Source organism: Oncorhynchus mykiss, chromosome 32 (assembly GCF_013265735.2).
Source record: "Oncorhynchus mykiss isolate Arlee chromosome 32, USDA_OmykA_1.1, whole genome shotgun sequence".
NCBI classification, from domain to species: Eukaryota; Metazoa; Chordata; class Actinopteri; order Salmoniformes; family Salmonidae; genus Oncorhynchus; species Oncorhynchus mykiss.
In genome coordinates, this window is record NC_050572.1 from 35,752,511 (window position 1) to 35,776,411 (window position 23,901).

Below are 23,901 nucleotides of genomic sequence, written 5' to 3' on the forward strand. Positions count from 1 at the left end.
AATTCTGAAAATATTGTATAATCCAGGTGTAGAAAGCTCTTAAAAACTTACCCAGAAAGACAGTTACAGTATAATTGCTGCCAAAGTGATTCTAACGTATTGACTCAGGGGTGTGAAAACATGTAAATGAGAACTGTATTTCATTTTCTAATAAATTAGCAAACACTATTTTCACCTTGTCATTATGGTGTAGTGTGTGTAGATGGGTGAGATTTCCCCCCCCCCTTCATTTTGATTTCAGACTAAAAACAAAATGTGGAATAAACCTGCCTGTCTGAGTAAAAGAGGGGGAAAAAAAACTCAAAAACAAAAGCATGTGTTAAAATATGATTTAATTTCACAAACTTACAATAAATGTAATTCCCCCCCCCCCAAAAAAAAATAAAACATCTAACCCATTCTATTTACATGATATAAAAATAATAATAATTCAGGACACAAAGTCAGTCAAGTGCTGTCCAAAAGAGCCAATGTGGCCCTGGGAGAAAGTGTGAATGTTGTGGTAGCGTGATTGTGAGTGTGATTGGCACAACAGGCACAATGTTGGGCACCTCAGTTCTCCAGGTAACAGAAGATACTTCTTTGGGGTCCTTTCGCTGCTGGTGTGTCTTCTCCCCGACATGGCCGCTTAGCAGCCGGGGCCAAAACCTCTATTTGTCCCCGCTTCTTCATCTGCAAAATAAAGATATTCGGAGTGAAATATGAGAAATGACTCCTGTTGCTAAAATAATAGACCAGAACCGAGCAGAGATGCACCAAGCTTGTCAACAAACTCTCCACCACGTTAGCAGCAAATGTCCCATTACGATAACATTTCCATTTAGGGACTCTTCATTTCTTATTAGAAAGTAATTATTTTGGTCTCGGCATGGAGTCCCATTACAATTCTACACGCCCAGCTGTGTTTGTTGAGGTCTGTAGATCTACTGTACGGCTCTGAGAAGTACTACAGCTATTTAAAGATCAATTAGGCCTCAGTTTAAAACAGAACTCCCCAACAGAGTCTTAACACGGTTAACAGGATCTGTCACATTTTACTGTAATTATCATTAAATGTCATTATGACTAATAAAAATTAGAGCCAATTTAAAAAAAAGACAATGTCCTGAGACAAATTGGAATTTCATGTTTCATGCTGCTTCCCTGATCGGTTCAGAGATGATATACATAGAATGTACAAAACATTAGGAACACAATTCCTAATATTAAGTTTCACCCCCTTTAACCCTCAGAACAGCCTCAATGCGTCAGGGCATGGACTTCACAAGGTGTTGAAAGTGTTCCACAGTGATGCTGGCCTGTGTTGACTCCAATGCTTCTCACAGTTGTGTCAAGTTGGCTGGATGTCCTTTGGATGGTGGACCATTCTTGGTATAGACAGAAAACTGTTGAGCGTGAGAAACCCAGCAGCGTAGCAGTTCTTGACACAAACCGGTGCACCTGGCACCTACCACCATACCCTGTTCAACGGCACTTCAATCTTTTGTCTTGCCCATTCACCCTCTGAATGGCACACATACACAATCCATGTCTCAATTGTTTTTTTAATGTTTATTTTTTACTTGTGACTGAAGTAGATTTAACAAATAAGGGATCATAGCCTTCACCTGGACTCGCCTGGTCAGTCTCATGGACACTCACTGTATACAATCATATAGAAATACATATTCCATACAGATCTAGTTTGGATTATGTAACGTTGTACACATTCAGCTTAAAGCTGAGTAAGTACGGATAAGAGCGAGCAGTGAAACAGACAGCTATGGCCTTTGTCGCCACCCTATGGTCTAATATCAGTACAACACTACAGGCTCCAACATGACAACTAGCAAAACGAGCACAGCAATGACTAAACTGGCACAAGTTCTACAGAAGAAACCACGTGTTCTTAAAAATGTGGAATGGATGGGAGTGGATAGGGAGGCTTTCTAAAAGATAAATGATCATTTGTTTACAACACTGACCAACAAGCACCCTCATCCGCCTATGCGTGTTGGGCACACAGGATTACATATAAAACTCCATTCTCTCTCTATGGTTGGACCTGCCTGTTTTTTAGGGGCCTCCGCAGCAGAGGCCTCTTTCTCTGGCGACAGGCTTTGGAAGACGAACCCTCGGGTGTTGCGGGGGGCTAGAGGGTTCCCCTCAGAGATGCAGGCCAGCTTCTGCAGCACCGAGCGGGGCTGGCTGAGCAACGAGCCCCTCTTCACCTAAGGTCGGGGTTCAAAGGTTGAATAGAGGTCAAATGGTCAGAGTCATCTAGTAAAGATTCTTAGGAGGAGCAGATTACACAACAGTGTCACACTAGAGAGGGTGATTACTAGTATGAGGAAGGTAGTGACCATGGTGGGTTGAGAGGGTCTCTGGAAGGGGTTCTGAACTGGGGTTCTCTCCGCCTGGGGTGCAAGAGGCAGCTCTGGAAAAGAAGAGATGGAGGGATTGTGATGGAGAAGGGTTAAAAACAGGAGCACTTCAAAAATGAGAAATGTGCAGTCATTCCTTATCTCTCTCATTCCATATCAGCTCACCTTTCTTCTGTAGTTTCTTGGCAGTCAGTTTCTTGGCGAGCTTCATGAACTGGCTGTCCTCCTCTCCAATTTGGTCCCCCTCTTCCTCGTCCTCCTCTTTCTTAGCCTTAGCGTCGGCCTAGAAGGACAGAGGGGAGTTGGACACAATACACCACACATAAACGCACACTACATAGAAAACAGACCAGGGGTGTAATCACCAGTACAAACCTTCTGAAAAACTGAAAAAAAAAACTGAAAAAGTTGTGCAACGAATACGAGAGTTTCTATTGGACAAATTCAGCTAGGTCCCTCCTCGTTTGGTTCCTAGTGAATACACCAGTTTCCCCTGACAGAGTAGAATGACACACACCAAGTGTTCGATACACTCCCATATGCTATACAAACCTGTTCTCGTAGCCAGTGCTCCCTTTCCAGCCTCTCTTTCCTCCTCTGCAGCTCTGCCTGGTCCAGCTCTTCTTCCTCCTCCTCTTCCTCCCCCTCCACCCCCATGCCATCCATGTCAAAGCCATCATCTATGGAAGAAAAGCACCACACACACAATCTAAAAAAATAAGGTATTTAACCTTTATTTGCCAGAGTCAATGTTGTTACAAAGGTCTCTTTTCCAGATGAGCCGTGTTTAGTGCAATATGAAAATACACATTATACACAAATCATAAAAACGCATTTTTCAGTAAAAAGATACCCTAACATCAGTCTGAAATGCCCTAGAGGCACCAATTATGAAGTGTATTGAGATCATATCCTTCCAACACGGAAGGAGGAGAAATAAAAACTAAAAGCAGATCTCGAATGGATCTCCAGAGTTAGCCATCTCTGAGACCGGGTTTAGTATCTCATACGTCTGTCTAGAAGTTAACAATGAAGTAAGGTACTGAGGAAATTTATGCAGGAGGGCTTTATAAAATGTTCTTAAAAAAGCAGTGCAATGCATTGATCTACAAGACTTCAAAAGAGATCCAGCCTACTTTCTCATCAGATTAAATACATTTGATTAATTTCTGACAGAATGCAGTTAAGAGTACTGAACCTATCGCTTGTAATAATAATGATGAACTGCATCCAACTGACTTTGTTGACAGTCTGCACTGGGCTATCCCCGACCATTGATTAAAGCTTGTGGGATAGAAAAGTATTATAATCAGTCTTAGAAGAACACCTATTGGCACACACTCACTCACCGATGTTCTTCCAGCGGAAGCGGCGAGCTCGGCCCGGGCCGTCTGAGTGCAGGTCCCCGTCGGCGAGGTAACGCTCCTGGTACAGCCTCAGTCGCCGCTTGTCGTCGTCAAGGACCTGTTTCCTGTAGACGAGCGGATTCAAGCAAGCTTTAGGGTAAACATTTCACACAGATATCCTATGATTGGATATCCAATGACCCCCCTACTAAACACTACCTATAAAGGTAACGCACATTGTGCATTGCTTTTCTTAACCAAATAGCAGTAATAGTAATGCTATAGAAGTTATTCTGATTGTTTTGTTGAGGTATTTAGAATGTTCTGTCAGCACTTACATGTGGATCTTGTTGACCTGGTCCTGCAGCTCTTCATCAGAAGGCAGTTCGTCCAGCAGCTCCTCTTCCTCATATTCATTGTCACCGTCATCCTCATCCTCACTGCCCACGTCACTTCCTGAGAGCTCAGCCTCAGAGTCCACAAACTCTGTTATGCGCCTGGAGGGGAACACACACACCCGGACATGAATCCAAAGTGGGCTTAAACTATCCTCCTGGAAACTACATTTTAAACTGATGGAGAGTGGACGGACAGTAGGCTAACTTATGCCTAAAGCTAATGGCTGGTTAGGGGGTGCGGGCTGGGCTGCTGATCAAAGTTCACACGTGATATTGGATGGAGCAGTCATTCTGATATGACACCACGCTCTGAACTCTGATATTCTCATTGTAGGATGCTGAGGGATGCATTCTGGGATCAGTCAATCATTTCGATATTAGAAACATACCTCCCCGAACCCAAACCTTTTTCTCTTGGGATCTACACGACTCACCTGGATGCCCCATTTTGAAATCAAAACGGTTAATAGTGACGAGTGTGCATACCTGATAAGGTATGGGCACCTACTCAAAGACCTAAAAACTATAGACAGACTAAGACAGTAGAGTACTGAAACTTATTCAGTTGGCAGAATTTCTCAACACCCACCCTGAATCGAATAGCCACTTTAAAAAAAACTGAATTTCAACTTTTACATCAACAAATACTCACATTTTCATCTCTTATCAAAATGAAAAGAACCCAATACATTTAATAAAATGCAATTTGTCAGTTTGTATAGCACAATTTTTACTCTCAATTTCTGTAAAAAAAAGTTGAAAATCAAAACAAAGAAAGTGTTCTGTTCTAAAATAAATAAAAAAAATCGCTAAAAAAAAAATCAAATCAAAATGGGGTGACCCCAATGCAGTTCGCCGACCCCGACTGAATACCACTGGACTAAGTTATAGGTGAATGTAGAGACAAAATGACAGATGGTGTATGCAGCTTGGCGTTTACTGCCTTCTCCGTTTAAAGAGAATCAATGTCGTACCCTCATTGCACAAGCAAACAGTCCTAAATGACTGTTGTATGCAGCGTGGGCTTTAATGGCTTCTCTGGGAAATGCTGCCTTTGACTGCTCTCACATCCTTTAATAGGCTCTCTCATCAAGGAAACCCCACAGCTGTGTGTTGGTAAGTTCATGATTCAGGAAGTTCTGCCTCTAGTTACATTTTCTTCTTTCCTTGATGGGGTGCAAACACAGCCTCCCTCTCCTCTTCTACCTCGTTCTCTCCATCCTCCTCATCATCCTGCTGGAAGGAAGGAGTTAGTTCACCTGTTCAGGCTATACATCGTTGATGCAAGCGAACGCACACGCTCAAGTGTCTTACTTGCTCACTCTGGCTCTCCACGTCTGACAGAAGCCGAAACTCGCAATCGTCTTCCTCCTCCTCCACCCGCTTCTTACTACTGAAACACCACAAATTGCATTTAGCCTTTACAGGGATCAATATTTGAATCTACAGCCTGAGAATATCAGTTGGTTAGTAGAAGTGTAAGATGGTACTCTGTTACTCAATTGAATAAACTGACACGCAGAGGGGAAATTATTTATCAGATGTTAGGCTTGCGCTTTTTACCCGTCTTCAGCGGTTGAAGAGTGTGGGGTGGGGCTCGAGTTGGATCGCAAGGGGGAGACACCTATATGGAGAGAAAGATTAAGAAATGGAACCAAAACATCACACCTGTATACTACCCCCTTATATACCCAATCACACAGACAGACACTCTTACCTTGAGTAGTAAACTTCCCAGAGCAGAGGCCGAGCAGCTGATCCATGTCATTGTCTCGGTCCATTTCCAACTCCATCTTCTCCTCCTCCCTCTTCCTCCCTTCCGCTCCTTCCTTCTCCCTTTCAGCCTGTGCGCTAGTGAACACTCCCGAACAGAGCCCCAGCAGCTCATCCTCTTGCGTTGCCCCTAGCCCTCCCTCTCGCTTCCTCTCTTTCACTCCCCCCTTCTGTGTGGTAGGGAACACTCCCGAACACAGCCCTAACAATTCCTGAGAGGCCCCAAGACCCCCCACGCTGCCCTCTCTGGCCGTCCCGAACCCCCCAGAGCACATTCCTAACAGCTCCCCCATGTTAGCATCCATAGCGTTCTCATCCAGGCTGTCGAGTAGGAGCTGTCTCTTGTGGGAGCGCAGGGGGCCGGTGCGGGGCCCCACATTGAGGAAGCCGTCGGCATCCAAGAGCTGGGAGTCCTCCACAGAGAAGCATCCCTGAGACGGGGCCCCCAGGGGTCCAGAAGACTCACCGGGGGAGTGGGGAGTGTACAGGTCCTGGGAGTCCTCCACGGGCAGCGAGAGGGAGGGCTCGGAGAGTTTGCCTGAACTCTGTGGGACGGAGAAAGAGAGGGATGAGACGCTGGGGATGAATCTCAGCAAAGGAGTCATCCTTTCTTCCTCTTCATCAAGGATTCAACTCTAACTGGAGATAAGCATGTCTGTGCAACTTGAATTCAGAGACTTGCCGAAGTAGGATGCGGAAGTCTGAACCAAAAATGTATGTTTTGACACAGAAGTTTTAGCTTAATGTAGAAACTGAAATACGGACAATGACTGTTGGTCTATAACTCACAGGTAGCCTAATAATAGTATTTCTTGCAGTAAATACACCATATGCTAATTTTGTCTCTGGGAATAGGAGTGGAAAAATCAGATTTATTTATTTCAGCATCTTGAGAGAATGTGTATGCACGGTTAGGGACTGTGTAAACATGCAGTCTTGTCAGCTGACAATAGGCTATTTCAACCACATAAAATATGCATCCAAGACGAACTGAAATCTTAGATTCATGATGGATAGTTTTCACTTCCTTGAAACTAATGATGTCATTTGAACATTTTGCAGGGGGGCAAAAAAAACCTGCTGTTTTAGAATTAGGATATTGCATTTTCGCTCCGGTCCCTACACGTCCACTTTGAATAGTGTTGCTTGACATGAAAACGAATGAAAATGCCAGGGAAGAGTTATTGTGATTGGTTCCTACCCTAAGTGTTGATAAGTGATTCCAAGGCTACATTGAATGTTCTCTTAGTAGCTAACATTCATGCGCCGTGTATTCCTCTATGATTTAAAAAGACAGTTGCACAAACATGCTGATTTAAGTCTACACCGTCACTGGTATTATAGCTATGCTGGTGTCAGGAAAATAACCTCACACTCAACGTCAACAAAACTAAGGAGATGATTGTGGACTTCAGGAAACAGCAAATGGAACACCCCCCCTATCCACATCGATGGAACAGTAGTGGAGAGGGTAGCAAGTTAAGTTCCTCGGCATACACATCACAGACAAACTGAATTGGTCCACTCACACAGACAGCATCATGAAGAAGGCGCAGCAGCGCCTCTTCAACCTCAGGAGGCTGAAGAAATTCGGCTTGTCACCAAAAGCACACAAACTTCTAGAGATGCACAATTTAGACGATCCTGGCGGGCTGTATCACCGCCTGGTATGGCAACTGCACCGCCCTCAACCGTAAGGCTCTCCAGAGGGTAGTGAGGTCTGCACAACGCATCACCGGGGGCAAACTACCTGCCCTCCAGGACACCTACACCACCCGATGTCACAGGAAGGCCATAAAGATCATCAAGGACATCAACCACCCGAGCCACTGCCTGTTCACCCCGCTATCATCCAGAAGGCGAGGTCAGTACAGGTGCATCAAAGCTGGGACCGAGAGACTGAAAAACAGCTTATCTCAAGGCCATCAGACTGTTAAACAGCCACCACTAACACTGAGTGGCTGCTGCCAACACACTGACTCAACTCCAGCCACTTTAATAATGGGAATTGATGGGAAATGTAAATATATCACTAGTCACTTTAAACAATGCTACCTTATATAATGTTACTTACCCTACATTATTCATCTCATATGCATACGTATATACTGTACTCTATATCATCGACTGTATCCTTATGTAATACATGTATCACTAGCCACTTTAAACTATGCCACTGTTTACATACTCATCTCATTTGTACATACTGTACTCGATACCATCTACTGTATCTTGCCTATGCCGTTCTGTACCATCACTCATTCATATATCCTTATGTACATATTCTTTATCCCCTTACACTGTGTACAAGACAGTAGTTTTGGAATTGTTAGTTAGATTACTTGTTATTACTGCATTGTCGGAACTAGAAGCACAAGCATTTCGCTACACTCGCATTAACATCTGCTAACCATGTGTATGTGACAAATAAAATTTGATTTGATATGCACGTTTGCTCTGACTCAGCTAACTAACAATTAGCATTAGCGGCTAACAAGTTTTGCACCCAACTTACTAAGGAAAGACAAACTAGTTTGTAGACGTCAGAAACAAACTAATAATGTCATTATAGAACGCTAGTGGATTTATATTAAGCAGCAAACTGAAAACAGCATCATTGTCATGACATGTGCTGCATTGACCATGCAGACTGAAACGCAAGTGTCTCGTGGTCGAAGACCAACAAATGAGCTCCTTGCGTGATGGGGCAGGGCTAGGTCTGTGTGGAAAGCGGCATGGAGTGAGTGATGATTCAAGTAGCGAAGTAAACTATAAAAATGGACATCACACACAGCATATCACATTCAACAAACCAAACATTCAAATACCGTTATAGACGGTAAAGTAAAAACCCAACCCGGTCCATGCGTCAATACCAGTATATCGTAAAATACGTTATACAGCCCAGCCCTACATTACAGTTGGGTGATTTAATAGCCGTCGCTTTCCATTCATCAAATGGCGGCGACAGCTATTAAAACACCCAACTGTTAGATGCTGGAATCATTGTAGAGTGGATCAAACGTGCGCAGGTAGGCTACTTTTTGAAGTGGCTTGTTTGGCAGTAGCTAGATTTGATTTCAATGCAAATATTCTACAATTTGTATAATATAAAGAAAATGCTAATTCTCACCAGCAGTGTTTCAACCAAACGGACTTGTTGCAGATAAAAACCTGTGTGGTCAAAATTATTTTATTTTTTTTGCTTAAAGGTGCTATATGCAGAAATCGCTCTGCCATTTCCTGGTTGCTAAAATTCATTTGCCTAATTTCAGTTTGTGAGACAAAACAAGCAAGTATAGTGTAGAGAATCATTGTACCATCTAAACCGCTGTGAAATATCCTCTTAATAACAAAAAATATTATATTTTCAGCTGGTGTACGTAAGATACTAAACCTGAGAATGGGAAACATAGGACAGATCTACCACTTAGACTTGCTTTCAATGAGAATTACAGATCTGTCACTCAATTCTATGTGACTTTGATCAGGTCACCCACCCCCAAAAAGTGACATATAGCAGCTTTAAGTACTCATGTACCGAATAAAAATCTATAGTTCAATGTGTTTCCTGCGCATTTTCAACTCGACTGATAGTTGTCAAAAAAAAACTGTTGCGTTAAATAGCTAGATGTGTTTACTCTGGTCTTGGCATGTGTGCTCTAGCCATCCTCTCGCAGATACAGTGCAGGTAGGCTTGTCTACATGATGAGATTAGCCTATAAAGGATAATGATTTAGATTTGTCAAAACAGCAGTCAAGCATCGAAGACCCTCGATATTTATTGGAAAGCAGTATGAAGCTCATAGTGCATTTCCCCCACCCTGCCAAATTCTTCATAACATTTCATCTGTAGCTTAATAAACTGCATAGTTTCCTGAGTTGTTGTGGGAGGACCACACACCATATCGTCGTGTGACTCCCAAGTTTACGTTGATATGGTTATTATATCAATATTGGCGCATAAAGGCTTAAATAATGGTTTAAATAATGCAAAAACAAAGTGTGGGAGAAGAATGTAAAAGTGCAATAGTATTGCCATTGTAACAGTATAGCTTCAGTCCCTCTCCTCGCTAACTAGCTAGCCATTTCACATCGGTTACACCAGCATAATCTCGGGAGTTGATAGGCTTGAAGTCATAAACAGCTCAATACTTGAAGCATTGCGAAGAGCTGCTGGCAAAACGCATGAAAGTGCTGTTTGAATGAATGCTTACGAGCCTGCTGCTGCCTACCGTCGCTCAGTCAGACTGCTCTATCAAATCATAGACTTAATTATAACTTAACACACAGAAATACGAGCCTTTGGTCATTAATATTCATTTCGAAAACAAAACATTTATTCTTTCAGGCATCTTTAAGTGTAAATATTGCTGTTACATTGTATAACCTTCAATGTTATGTCATAATTCTCTACAATATTGGCAAATTAATTACAGTCTTTGTTAGGAATAAATGGACTTCACACAGTTCGCAACGAGCCAGGCGGCCCAAACTGCTGCATATACCCTTTACTGCTTGCACGGAACGCAAGAGAAGTGACACAATTTCCCTAATTAAATGAAATTCATGTTAGCAGGAAACATTAACTAAATATACAGGTTTAAAAATATATACTTGTGTATTGATTTTAAAGAAAGGCATTGATATTTATGGTTAGGTTTGGTGCAACGACAGTGCTAAATCATCACCTGTTTGGCAAGGTAGGCTGTGATTCGATGAGAAATTAACAGGCACCGCATCGATTATAGGCAACGCAGGACATGCTAGATAAACTAGTAATATCGTCAACCATGTGTAGTTAACTAGTGATTATGTGAAGATTTTTTTTTGTTGTGAATTTCACCCCCCTTTCTCCCCAATTTCGTGGTATCCAATTGTTTTAGTAGCTACCATCTTGTCTCATCGCTACAACTCCCGTACGGGCTTGGAAGAGACGAAGGTTGAAAGTCATGCGTCCTCCGATACACAACCCAACCAAGCCGCACTGCTTCTTAACACAGCACGCATCCAACCCGGAAGCCAGCCGCACCAATGTGTTTAAGGAAACACCGTGCACCTGGCAACCTTGGTTAGCGTGCACTGAACCCGGCCCGCCACAGGAGTCGCTGGTGCGCGATGAGTCAAGGATATCCCTACCGGCCAAACCCTCCCTAACCCGGACGACGCTAGGCCAATTGTGCGTCGCCCCACGGACCTCCCGGTCGCGGCCGGTTGCGACAGAGCCTGGGCGCGAACCCAGAGTCTCTGGTGGCACAGCTGGCGCTGCAGTACACAGGCTTAGTACACATTTTTGACAAATGGAATTTAATTACTTTTTCATGCCTTAACCAAATTTCCATGACCAACGGTTGGCGGCATGACCACAACAATTGGCGCTTACTTTTATGTACGTATAAAAAGTATATGTTTTGTGGTATGGACACTGGGATGCTGCTTTCTGATCCCAAGTACCAACTCCTGTCGTTGTGCAAGGCACTTAACCCACCCAAAGTAGAATACCTGTTAGGCAAGAGTTTAAAACATGTGGTCAACCCTTAGTCTGGAGAGCTACTGGGTATGCAGGCTTTTGATCAAGCCCTGCTCAAAACAGAGTTCATCAAGGTCCAGTTGAGCAGCTAATTTCTTACGTGGTTTGTTAGAGAGGGGGACTGGAATAAAAGCCTGCACAAACATTAGCTCTCCTGGAGGATGGTAGACCAACCTTGATATATATGCAATGTTATACATCAAAGATCAAATGGCTCTGGTAGGCTAGAAATGTCTTTATTCTGTGAAGCAAGCCCACAATTCTTTCAGGAAATGTACCTTTTCGAGTTTAGTCATATTTATTTTAGTTAACACTTCTGAGGTTACTTTGCAGGCTGACTAGCATCTATTGAGTTACAAAGTATCTACAAAACCAGTTGAAGCCACATATTTCAAAAGGCTACATCAAATATGTTTTCCTAAAATAAATTGTTTGTGATTCACAAATTACTACATGATTCGATTCACAACTAATACAATGGCGAAGTGAACTGCTAGTTTTGTAAAATTGTTTAAATTACAAAAAAAGCTAATTGTTCCAAAAAAACTTTGTGTGACCTTAATCACAAGTGTGGAGAGTTTATGGGGACATGACTCAAACATTAATACATGCGAAAAATAGCTAAGCAGCTAACTAGAGGGTACAAGATATTCTTGAATTGTCTACCTAGTTATTAGTCTGTCCTCGATCATATTTTATAGGCTAGGCCTACCTGCTGCTGTAGCAATGTCCGACTGTCGCTCTCTCCTTAAGCAACGTCCCAATTGTCTTGCACACGTGCAGGTGACGGCCGCAAACAGACGCTCTTAAGTGTCACGCTGATCCTGGCTGATATGTAGATTTTTATTTGATTGACAAAATATTTAAACTGTGCCTAAAAATAATCTACATTAACAGAAATTAAATTCATTCTACAAAACCTTTTGGATTTGATCATTATCCAAAACTTTTCCAGGCCTGGAAAACAGCATTTTAAAATACCATGACTTCTCCAGGATTTTCATGACCGTACAAACTCTATGCGGTATGACTTTACTCACATAAAAACATGGTTCATCAGCACGCCTGGTTGTGTTCATGCCACATTAAAAGGGTAATACAATTCTACAGCGAAATGACACGACAAATACTATTATGCTCATAAAAAAATATATATAATGCACACGCACAGGAGGTCCCGCAACCCCTGTCAAAATCTCTCCATCACCCCTGCTTAAATTGTCACGTAACGCATGCATTACCGGGAGACACACATACTGGGGTCTGTTTGGTTGTGACTGGCTCTCTCCTGACACTTTTATACTGTCATACAGTGGTACGGAAAACACCGGGTCCTAGTCATACATGTCATCAACCCTTCTAAACTGTCAGTGTCTTACCTTGGAGGCAGATCCCAGGAAGCTGGGTCGGAAGAAGCAGGGTGAGGGGGAGCGGAAGGTGCTGGCTGACAGACCCCTGCCTCCTGTGGTGCTGCAGTTGACAGGCTGGTAGGAGGGCAGCATGGAGCCCTGCAGCTCAAAACTACTGTTGTGACTGTTGTCCTTGGCCAGGGACAGAGAATATTCCTCCTCTGTAGCGGGAAAGACACATAGAATGTCAATTAAAATTGAACTATGGTCGTTTAAAAAAAAAATTTACACTGGAAAAAAAGACAACAGATTCCATCAAGGATGAGAGTATTTTCTGAAGTAGCACAGTTGTGACAATTCACTTGAAAGATGTTTATGAGATGTCTCTGCTCACCCATCTTTGTGTAACTGTCTTGACCACCAGGCTCTGTCCTCTTTACACCATCTCTGTGATAGACTAAAACGTCAACAACTTGGGACAGATAACACCGATACGAACTCACTGAGCACATACATTTACACCCGTGTTCATTTTCTGCATTCCTTTTCTACATGTAGTCTCGTCAGTCATTTTGACTACATTATAAGTCTTACTCACATTTGTAATTGTAATAATGACTGTAGTTAGTCTAGTATTGCTTCGTTAACCTACAGTAAACATGAATCAGAATTCCATGTGCGTAAACACACATAGCCCTGTCCAACCAAAATATTTTCCTGCATAACATCCTACTCTCTGCCAACAGCAGACATATGACAAACATAAGAATACATCATATTTATCTGGCCATGTAATAATTATCAGGCGCAGAGAGCGAAAGAGCAGCACTCAGTCGCTTCATTAGCATGTTTATTAACGTTTAACAGCCACATCCGAATCGAGTCACAAGTCCCTATTGCTGAAGTTCCAGTCTCAGTGCTCAAGTCGGAGTCACTGGGTCCACATCAACTAAAAGTTATTTACCCAGTCAGTGTAATCAATAAATAGTTTGCTATCCCTTTTTCTGTGCCACCAAATGCTTGCATATAGGCTATTGGTAATGTTATTCCAACTAATATAATTGCGAAGTGAGTAGTTAATTTCATCCAAAATAATTGTTTAAATTAATCATATGAATCGGTCCAGATGTTAAATCAACTTTGTATGGCCTTATTCGCAAGTGTGTGACATTGTGAGGGGGGGGGGGGGGGGGGGGGGGACGTGACAAAAACATGAACACATACTAATAATAGCTACACAGTTAACTAGAGGGTACAATATATGTTTTGAACTTGCTACCGAGTTATTAGCCTGTTCCCTATCGTATTATAGGCTAGGCCTCTGACCCTCTCCTTGAACGACACGCTCGTCTCGCACACATGCAGGTGATGCACACAGACAGACAGCCCCTAAAGCAGGGGTGTCAAACTCATTCCATGGAGGGCCTAAGTGTCTGCAGGTTTTTCTTTTCAATTGAGTCCTAGACTACCAGGTGAGGGGAGTTCCTTACTAACTTGTGACATCACTTCATCAATCAAGTACAAGGGAGGAGTACAAGGGAGGAGCGAAAACCCGCAGACATTGAGCCGTCCGATCGGGAATGATACGTTGATTTTTATTTGACTGATAAAATATTTTAAAACTGTGCCTTAATAAATTACATGAACAGAAATGTAATTACATTTCCATGACTTTTCTAAAACGTTTTGGATTGTATCTTTTTCTATTCTATCCCCCCCAGGCCTGGAAAATACCATTTTGAAATTCCAGGACCTTCATGACAATATGAACCCAGACACTCCTTGGAGAGAAAAGCATAGCTAGAATGTTGTTTTACTGTTAAACTTAACGCTGCAAATTGTTAATAATTTCATTAAGCAGCTTGTGTTTCTTAACCAGAGGGTAGATAACTAGAAGAAAGTTGCCTGCACGATGTGTATAATCGGAGGTGGAGCTGGAGCCTGTCTGCCCATGCGCATCGCTTGCAGCCCTGCAGCTAACCAGCTGATGTACGCTGTTTGTGCCAGGTGTGGCACGTCCTTCCCATTGCTGAACAGAACTGCGCATCTGTGCAGCTAATATTGTTTTCATCACTGAAAAGCTCTCAAACTCTAAAGACTCTTATCCAGTCCATTTACTACACAGATTTGTCACAGAGATAATTTCATCTCGTTTTTGTGAAAATAAATAATAAAATCTAGTCAATTGCCACAGAAAAATAGGTGTTTCACGAAAATTTGTCACATTTTTGCTGACGGAATTAACACTGGCGTACACACATTTACATTATTTGAATCCACCAATCACGTTTGAGAAGGATTCAGATATGTGGTACCTTGCTCTCTGCAAGCTCCCCATGACCGCTGAAACAGAGCAGTACCTCGCTAGCTACGTTGCCTTTGTCTTATGCTGGCCTGCAATCTGAAGGCCACGTACTGTCAGCCCCTGTACATGACTGAGACTCCCGGATATCAGCACCACACACGTACCCGGTGCGCGAGCAGGAGCTGTTGGCAAACAGCATGAGGGTTCCTTCTGTGTTGGGCAGGTCTGGTGGGGGAGAGGGACACTTTAACCTTGACGGGGAGGGGCTCCTTACACTCCTCTGGGCCACACTGCCCTCATCTTCATCCTGATCCTCTTCCTCGCCACCCCCCAGTAGCTCATCTACACCCTATGGAGTGACAAAAACAAGTTGAGACAAACTCTTAACCACAACTACTTCATGTTTCCTTTACAAGTCATTGGACATGCCCGGCTCCCCTTTCCTGGTCCATTAACCCTCACTAAGTGAAACATTTAAAGGTTTTGGTCTTGAATGTTTCGGTTCCCATCTTCGAGCACCACCTTGAAAAGACTACGGAAAGCACACTGGCTGTGGAACGTCAACGCGGACGATCCACTCTTACCTCTTCCCCCTCGGAATCCGTCATTTCCTCTTCCTCCTCGTCCTCGCCACAGTCCTCGTTGTCTAGGCGATAGAGGGCAGCCTTCCGTTCTCTATCCTCCTGTCTCTTTACAGCCATGGCTTGCTGCAGACGGGTCTTCAGGTTGGTCAGCTTCTCACCTGAGGACAGAGGGAACACAGGACTGGTTAGGAAAGACTCATGTAGCTGGAGGACAGAAGCGAAGACTGTTGGAAATATTTCAGGAACCTGGCTTACTATGAATCATATGGGATGCAGTGCAGTTACCTCTGTAGAGTGTGTGGAGGTTTAGAGAGACGGTGTGTGTGAGATGGTGTGATGAACGGTACCATGCCCATACCAGGCGCGGTGTGTGCAGCCTCCTCCTCCCCTTCCTTGATGGTGGTGGTTACAAAGTCTTGGTGGAGCACCTCGCTGCTGTCTTTACGGATGACGCTGAGCTGCACAGTGCGTTCCCCTCTGGGCCGGGCCACGGGCTGGACGTGACGTAGGTACCGCTCCTTCAGCGCCTCTACGCCTAAGGGGAAAACAAACAGTTTAACTACAGATACATAACCAACTTGACTGGGTTACTTCTCACCTCAATTCATTCAAGCTCACCCTATTTTGCCACAATAAAGTGTGCTAAAGCAGTGGCTTAAGTTGTCCCACCAAGATCCTTTTGTCCAGCACATACAATTGACAACAGCATACATCTAAACACAAGGCTTTAAACCCCAACCCACCATATGGGAAATATTGTGCTAGAGTTGACATTGCAGAGGTGAATATTTTTTGTTGTGCTCTCACCTGGGTTAACCCGAGGGGGCTCCAGATCGAAGGACCCATCATCAGCACACAGTTTGGAGACCGGCGGAGGCTCTACCCCCAACTCCCTCAGTCTGGCAAGCCTGTCCTTCTTGGGTTTGGGGACTGGTGGAGCTACGGGCTCCACACTGGCCGGAGCAGGTAGGGGCTGAGTTACATCCACATCCCCTGCTTTCGCCTCCATCTCCTGGGCTTGGGAGACGGAGGCCTCTGCCTGGTTCTGCTCCAGTGGTTCAGCCTCCATAAATTCTGGTGGTGCCATTTCAGCACTATCCAAACGTAAAAAAATATTGGCCCCCTGCATAATGGCAGCCAGTGGGGATTCACCGTCGTCGGAATCCGGGGTTGAAGAGGTCTCACCTGCCCTGCTCTGGTTCTCCTGGTGTGTGGAGGTGGTGGCCGGTAGCTGGGAAAGAGCCTGGGTTGAGTGTGGGTCCAGGGAGTCTGGGGGCTGTTGGGGCTCCTTGGGTGGGTCTGGGGGAGGTGGTGCTGGGGTTGCCTCCTTTATCAAGTCCTGATACTTGGCAGACCTTTACAGGGGGGGGGGGGGGGGGGGGGGAGAAGGGTTATATCCTTAAAGGAGCAATATGCTGTTCAAACAATAAAACGGAAACCCCATCAAAGTTTTGGTAAAAGGTTGAGGGATTGGGCTCAACGTAATGCAACGACAGATCTATGGATGCAAGGACTGACCACCTATTAGGACGGGAATTGCCAGGGACCTCACAATACTTACTGTTGGTGCCGAAAATATATGTATTGCGATTTGATACTGGGCATATGAGAAAATTAGTTTTGATCAGTCACGGAAATAAGGGCTGAAAACATGTTGGCTAACAATTTAAAAAGTAGATAAAGAAAAAGCTACATGGGGAAAAATACAGGCGTTTAGGCACAACTACAGCCGAATAGCGCTAGCAAACGCTACCCAGCAAAATATATATATTTTTTGCAAATCGACACTTGGAGTCAAAGTATCGATACAATATCCAAAATAATACTGCAATATATAATGGTATCGACCCCCCCCACCATCACAACCACCTATATAAAATGGCTAAAACTATGTTTTGAGGCTATACAGAGATTTTGGGTTCTGATAGGGTATGACAGTTAAACTAAGCACGAGGCATTCATAAGTAATATTCTTAAAGAATCAATAGGTATAAAGCACCTTCAGAAAGTAACCAGACCACTTGACCTTCCACATTGTTACATTAGTCTTATTCTACAAATGTATCTACACACAATCCCCGTAATGACAAAGCAAAAACAAGTTAATTATTTTTAAAAAGCCTGAAATATTACATAAGTACTCAGACCCTTTACTCTGTTTTTTTGTGGAAGCACCTTTGGCAGCAATTACAGCCTCGAGTCTTCTTGGGTATGACGCTACAAGCTTTGCACATCTGTATTTGGGGAGTTTCTCCCATTCTTCTCTGCAGATCCAGATCCCAAGCGTTGTCATATTGGATGAGGAGTGTTGCTGCACAGCTATTTTCTGGTCCCTCCAGACATGTTCGATCGGGCTTGTCCCGAAGCCACTCCTGCGTTGTCTTGGTCTGAGAGTCTTTAGGCAAACTCCAAGCAGGCTGAGTGGCTTCCGTCTGGCCAATCTACCAAAAAGGCCTGATTTCTGTAGTGCTGCAGAGATGGTTGTACTTTTGGAAGGTTCTCCCATCTCCACAGAGGAACTCTGGAGCTCAGTCAGAGTGACCATCAGGTTCTTGGCCATCTCCCTGATCAAGGCCCTTCTCCCCCGATTACTCAGTTTGGCCAAGCAGCCAGCTCTAGGAAGAGTCTTAGTGGTTCCAAACTTCTTTCAATTAAGAAGGCCACTGTGTTCTTGGGGACATTCAATGATGCAGAAATGTTTTGGTACCCTTCCCCAGATCTGTGCCTCGACAATCCTGTCTCGGATTGTGGAAACAAACTGGACGATCTACAATTAAGACTATTCTACCAATGGGACATAAAAAACGAATATCTTATGTTACTTTGAGACTTGGCTGAACGATGTCACGAATAATATAGAGCTGACTAACTTCTCAGTTTTTCGGCAGGACAGAGCAGCGACATCTGGTAAGACAAGGGGCGGGGTGTGATTCATTTGTCAATAACTGCTGGTGCGCGATGTCTAATATTAAACAAGACTCAGGGTATTTCACACCTGAGGTATAATAGCTCATGATAAGCTGTAGACCACATTAACTACCAAGAGACTTGACATCAAAATTATTCGTAGCAGTCTATTTACCACCACAAACCGATGCTGGCACTAAGACCACACTCAATCAACTCTATACGGCCATAAGCAAACAAGAAAATGCTCACAAGGAAGCGGCGCGCCTAGTGGCCAGGGACTTTAATGCAGGGTGATCTAGAAGAAAAAGAAACACACACTGATTTACCACCCCAAGATATTCCTGAACAACTTCTATTTGCGCCCCTACTGGATGGAAATTACAAATGTAATGGCTGTGCTCAATGCAATGGCACTTATAAATGTAGATCCTTCAAACACCCACAAACAGGGAAATCGATCCCAATAAAAGGTGTTATGTGCTCCCTCCCTAGGAGAAAGGGTGACCTTGATAATGTATTGTTAAAACGAGAGGCTGCCTGGATCTTTAATTTAAAGACCCTTGCGCCCTTCGGTCTCAACGTAGACTTTGATCCGAAGCCATTCTTGTGATTGTGACTTTCCCATTGTAATTGTTTTTAAGCTTGTGTAGTCAAATTAATCTATGATCGTATGCTATCCATTTGTTGTTTGTATGCTGTTCTTTGTATGACAATTTAATATTTGATTATTAACCAATGATATTAGGCCACTCTTGGCCATGATTACAGACACCTGTGTCTTTTGACACTATATAAACGAGTCATCCCGCAGTGTTTGTGATTATACCCTGATGAAGACAGCTTGGCTGTCGAAACGTTGGTAATGACATTTTTGCATCTGAGCTCCTAGAGTGTGCGGCTCTTATTTCCAACTTTAATGCAGGGTAACACGTGTAACCAGAGGGAGAAAAACAAAACCTCTAGACCACCTTTACTCCACACACAAAGACGCATACAATGCACTCCCTCGCCTTCCATTTGGCAAAACTGACCATAATTCTATCCTCCTGATTCCTGCGTACAAGCAAAAACTAAAGCAGAAAGTACCAGTGACTCCATCAATACAGAAGTGGTCAGACGACGCAGGACTGTTTTGCTAGCAGAGCAGACTGGAGTATGTTCCTGGATTCATCCAATTGCATTGAGGAGTATATTACCTCCCCACAGTGAACCTACATACATTTCCCAACCAGAAACCATGGACAACAGGCAACGTCCGAACCGAGCTAAAGGCTAGAGCTTCCGCTTTCAAGGAGCGGGACTCTAACCCGGAAGCTTATAAGAAATCCCGTTATGCCCTCTGACGAACCATCAAACAGGTAAAGCATCAATACAGGACTAAGATCGAATCCTACTACACCGGCTGAGACGCTCGCTGGATGTGGCAAGGCTTAAACTATTACAGACTACAAAGGGAAACCCCAGTCGCAAGCTGTCCAGTGACACAAGCCTTCCAGACAACCTAAATGCCTTTTACGCACGCATTGAGGCAAGCAACACTGAAGCATGCATGAGAGCACCAGCTATTCTGGACGACTGTGATCACACTCTCCGTAGCCGATGAGCAAGACCTTTAAACAGAAACATTCACAAAGCCGCAGGGCCAGACGGATTACCAGGACGTGTACTCAAAGCATGCGCAGAGTGCTAGTGTCTTCACTGACATTTTCAACATGTCCCTGATTAAGTCTAATACCAACATATTTCAAACAGACCACCAGTCCCTGTGCCCAAGATAGCGAAGGCAACCTGCCTAAATGACTACCACCCCGTAGCACTCACGTCAGTAGCTATGAAGTGCTTTGAAAGGCTGGTCGTGGCTCACAGCAACATCATCATCCCAGAAACCCTATACCCACTCCAATTTGCATACCGCCCCAACAGATGATGGTGTTGATGCAATCTCAATCGCACTACACACTGCCATTTACCACCTGGACACAAGGAATACCTATGAGAGAATGCTGTTCATTGACAACAGCTCAGCATTCAACAAGTGCCCACAAAGCTCATCACTAAGTTAAGGACCATGGAACTAAACACATCCCTCTGCAACTGGATCCTGGATTTCCTGACAGGCCACCCCCTTGGTGGTAAGGGAAAGCAACACATCTGCTATGTTGATCCTGAACACGGGGGCGCCTCAGGGGTGTGTGCTTAATCCACTCCCTGTTCACCCACGACAGCGTGGCAAAACGTGACTCCAACACCATCATTAAGTTTGCTGACGGCAAAACAGTGGTTGGCCTGATCACCAACAAAGATGAGACAGCCTATAGGAAGGTCAGAGATCCTGCCAGTGTGGTGCCAGGAAAACAACCTCGCTCTTTCTCAATGTAAGCAAGACAAATGAGCTGATTGTGGACTATAGGAAAAGGAGGTACGAGAGAATGCCAAGAGTTTGCAACAATCGGTATCGGCGTTGAAAAATCATAATCGGTCGACCTCTAGTATGCATGTATATATCTATAATTAATGTAATCGCAGATTGCCACTTTAAATGCGTCGGACAAAACCAGATGAGCATAGTTTTCGCTACCATTTCTGAACTATTACAAGTAAAAAAGAAATCCAGGTAGAAAAATGTCTACTTACTTGAGTAGTGCCATAGCAGAACCTTCAGGTCGGGCTCTCCTCTTGAAGAACTGGTCGATGCTCTTGGGCTCAGGCATGTGATAGGGCAGCCCGCATGTGGATTCTGCAAAGGAATTAAGAACACGTTACAAGACACTGGGTTGGACAATAGAAGCCACTAAGGACAAGTGTGTAGCAAGTCATGTAGAGACAAAGCATTGTGGAACACAACACACTACAGACACCATTGTAAAATGAATGTGAATACAAACTGACCACGGACAAGCCTCTGGGTCTCACTGTGCAGCTGCTTCATGGCCTCTTTGCCGGCTCGAGCTGCCTTCCTTTCCTGGGGACGCTGTTTCGGTCCAGCCTCTTCATCTCCCTCCTCGTCAAATAAAGGCTCCTTAGGGAAAGATACAGAGCATAGTTCTGACACAGAATACAGTGGATCTTCTACCTGCATAGCACACAAACCACTGACTTAATGTACAGAGAAAGCTAAGTAAGACTAGCCATAAACTTAAATTAACTCTCAAACCACTATTCTAGGGGATTTCTTTTGGGAGTACGTTTGCTTTTTAGTGACCTCACACCTACAGATACTGAGATGACTTAAATATTGCTCTTACTTTGTGCATCTTGGCTTTTTGTTTTACTGCTGCTCTGATGGCATCCAGAGACTCTTCCTCTTCATCATCATCCAGACCAGCATCATACAGGTCATTGTTAACAAGGAGACAAGCGCTGTCATTCAGAGTACGGGGCAAAGGGGTCTCCTACAAAACAGAGAGTGATGGGGATAACAAGTCTTTAATTTGTCTCAAAATTCTTTATTTTACAGTCACTTATTTTTCTGTCCCTCAATCTCTCTTACCTCCTCAAGTCTCCCTCTCTTCTTCTGCCACTCCAGAGCCTTGCTGTCCTTTTCTTTCTTCTCTTGGTGTCGCTGGCTCTTCTCCCTTTTCTTCCCTTCCTTCTTCAGTTTCACAGCCTTTCTTACCAGCTCTTCCTCATCCTCTGTCGTGCTTTCATCACTGTCGACAGGGGCTATCCGGGATATCTTCTTGCTCTCTAATTTAGCCTTTTTGACCTCTTTCTCAGCAGTCTCCATCTCATCTCCACTGGATGCTGATAGGACCAGAGCCTCTGCCATCTCATGCACCTCCTCGCAGTCACTGTCTCTCAAGGCCTTACGACAATGGGACCGCCTGTTTACTGTCATGTCATCATCCGAATCTGGGAAAAATATTACAAGCCATCTTAATGACTAATGCGGTATAGGTGGTATTCTCGTTGCATCACAATGCAAACTATTTCCTATTAAAGTAAGTACTTTAGTTTGCATTGGTGGTTGAATTGTCAAGTACTGCAGTTTGCATTGATAGTCTAAAGTCAAAGACTATTCATTGTTTCTCATCACAGAGCAAATGGCCCAGCGCTGTATATTTACATTAACAGGTCTGGTCAGGTAGTCTGCTACGGTACTGATCAATCTTCTTTGTTGTGTCACTGTACCTTGCAGGTCAACAGTATTGCCAATCATCTCAGAAGCCATTTGCATCTCCTCCGGTGAGCCCATCCCGCTGTCTGAATCACTCTCAGCTACTGAGACCTCAGCAGGGAGCTCCACTGCCTGGATAGGGGGGGAAAACAACAACAAATTCCCCTCATGTTGATGTTAGATGGAACCATGGCAGTCTTTCCTACAAAACCATGGTCTGTCTTCTTCATGCCCAGTGACAAGACATACAGTTGACTGATTTTAAAAACTTTGACAATTGAAACATGAAAAACACGATTGCAAATTTTAGGTAAATTAACTTGCATCTCTGTTCAATGTTGGGTCGCCGAAATGGCTGTGGTGCTTGCGGCGCCTTCTCTCTCAGCTGCCACAAAGAGCATACGGTTACGTTTGCCAGCCGGACATTCCGTGGTTAATGTCACACCTAGCCTAGGAAACTGTCTAGAACAATCAACAGTTAACACCGGCCTGTTCATTACCCACAGTCAATCAGTGACAGTGTTACCCTGTGAAAATGACGAACAAACAAATCTTTCAAAACTTAGACAAACTTAACTAGCCAAAGCCGGACGATGGTTGTTCGCCAGTTAGTTAACAGTAACGTTAGCTAGTTAATCCAACTCAATCAGCAACAATCCAGGTAGCTAGTTAACGTTAGCTTGTTAGCGAGTTTACTGGCATGGGTTATGGCGGACTCAATCCCCCAAATAAATGAACGTAACTAGCTAAACGTTTAACTAATTAAGCAATGTATTGGTATGCAGCTAGCGAAAGTAGTTAACTTAGCTGCTTGTCAATTAGAAAATATAAATTCTTACCTGTTGTTGATGGACCACCAGACACATCTTGACTTTATTCGCAGTGAAGCTTCATTAAAATCGGGAAACCAAAACTTCTGTACCGTTTTAAATTATTTCCAAACATAAGGCACAAATATCCGTGTAAAATGTTGTATGGTTAATGTTATTAAATTGTGTCTATTGATTCGAATTTAGCTAGCTAGCTACCTTTCTCTCCCTCCCTCCCGCTTGTTCTGAATTAATACTTTTTTTATGTTTCGCGCGCTGACAACGAAAGTCTATCCTTACATCTGTCAGTCATTGTCGTTGTGCTTTTCTATTGGATGATACTCAAAATTGATGTCCACCATCACCCAATCATTGGATTGTAAGTTTGGCAATGACCGAGGGAAAGCTTTTGATTGG

At 43.8% G+C, this 23,901-nt stretch overlaps 1 protein-coding gene across 8 annotated transcripts; it reads right to left on the reverse strand.

Moving 5' to 3' along the window:
- Positions 1-315: 315 nt before the first annotated feature.
- LOC110489257 (claspin) lies at positions 316-23,762 on the reverse strand. Of its 8 annotated transcripts, none has more exons than XM_021561911.2 (24): positions 23,515-23,761; positions 23,000-23,060; positions 22,690-22,807; positions 22,049-22,410; positions 21,804-21,950; positions 21,448-21,577; positions 21,193-21,295; positions 16,456-17,003; positions 16,007-16,183; positions 15,649-15,806; positions 15,229-15,413; positions 13,154-13,206; positions 12,790-12,980; positions 5,825-6,425; positions 5,671-5,731; positions 5,422-5,500; positions 5,261-5,343; positions 4,048-4,206; positions 3,713-3,834; positions 2,916-3,043; positions 2,529-2,646; positions 2,343-2,416; positions 2,049-2,210; positions 316-672 (listed from the first exon to the last, which is right to left on the reverse strand). In XM_021561911.2, exons 3-24 carry the CDS (start codon positions 22,751-22,753, stop codon positions 553-555), a joined length of 3,825 nt encoding a protein of 1,274 aa, XP_021417586.2. In that variant the 5' UTR covers positions 22,754-22,807; positions 23,000-23,060; positions 23,515-23,761; the 3' UTR covers positions 316-552. The 8 variants fall into 8 exon arrangements, with proteins under 8 accessions (XP_021417586.2, XP_036827101.1, XP_021417583.2 ...); XM_036971206.1 differs by having other exon boundaries at positions 23,000-23,133; XM_021561908.2 differs by having other exon boundaries at positions 23,000-23,137.
- Positions 23,763-23,901: the final 139 nt, after the last annotated feature.

What these genes read in the sequence shown, in the direction of transcription:
- LOC110489257 (XM_036971202.1), bottom strand. Translation starts at nt 23,541, where the DNA reads ATGTGTCTGGTGGTCCATCAACAACAG. An exon ending in TCCTGGGATCTGCCTCCAAG is followed by an intron (nt 6,426 to 12,789) that starts GTAAGACACTGA and finishes TCCGTCCCACAG; the next exon opens with AGTTCAGGCAAACTCTCCGA. An exon ending in CAGGTCAACAAGATCCACAT is followed by an intron (nt 3,835 to 4,047) that starts GTAAGTGCTGAC and finishes GCTCGTCTACAG; the next exon opens with GAAACAGGTCCTTGACGACG.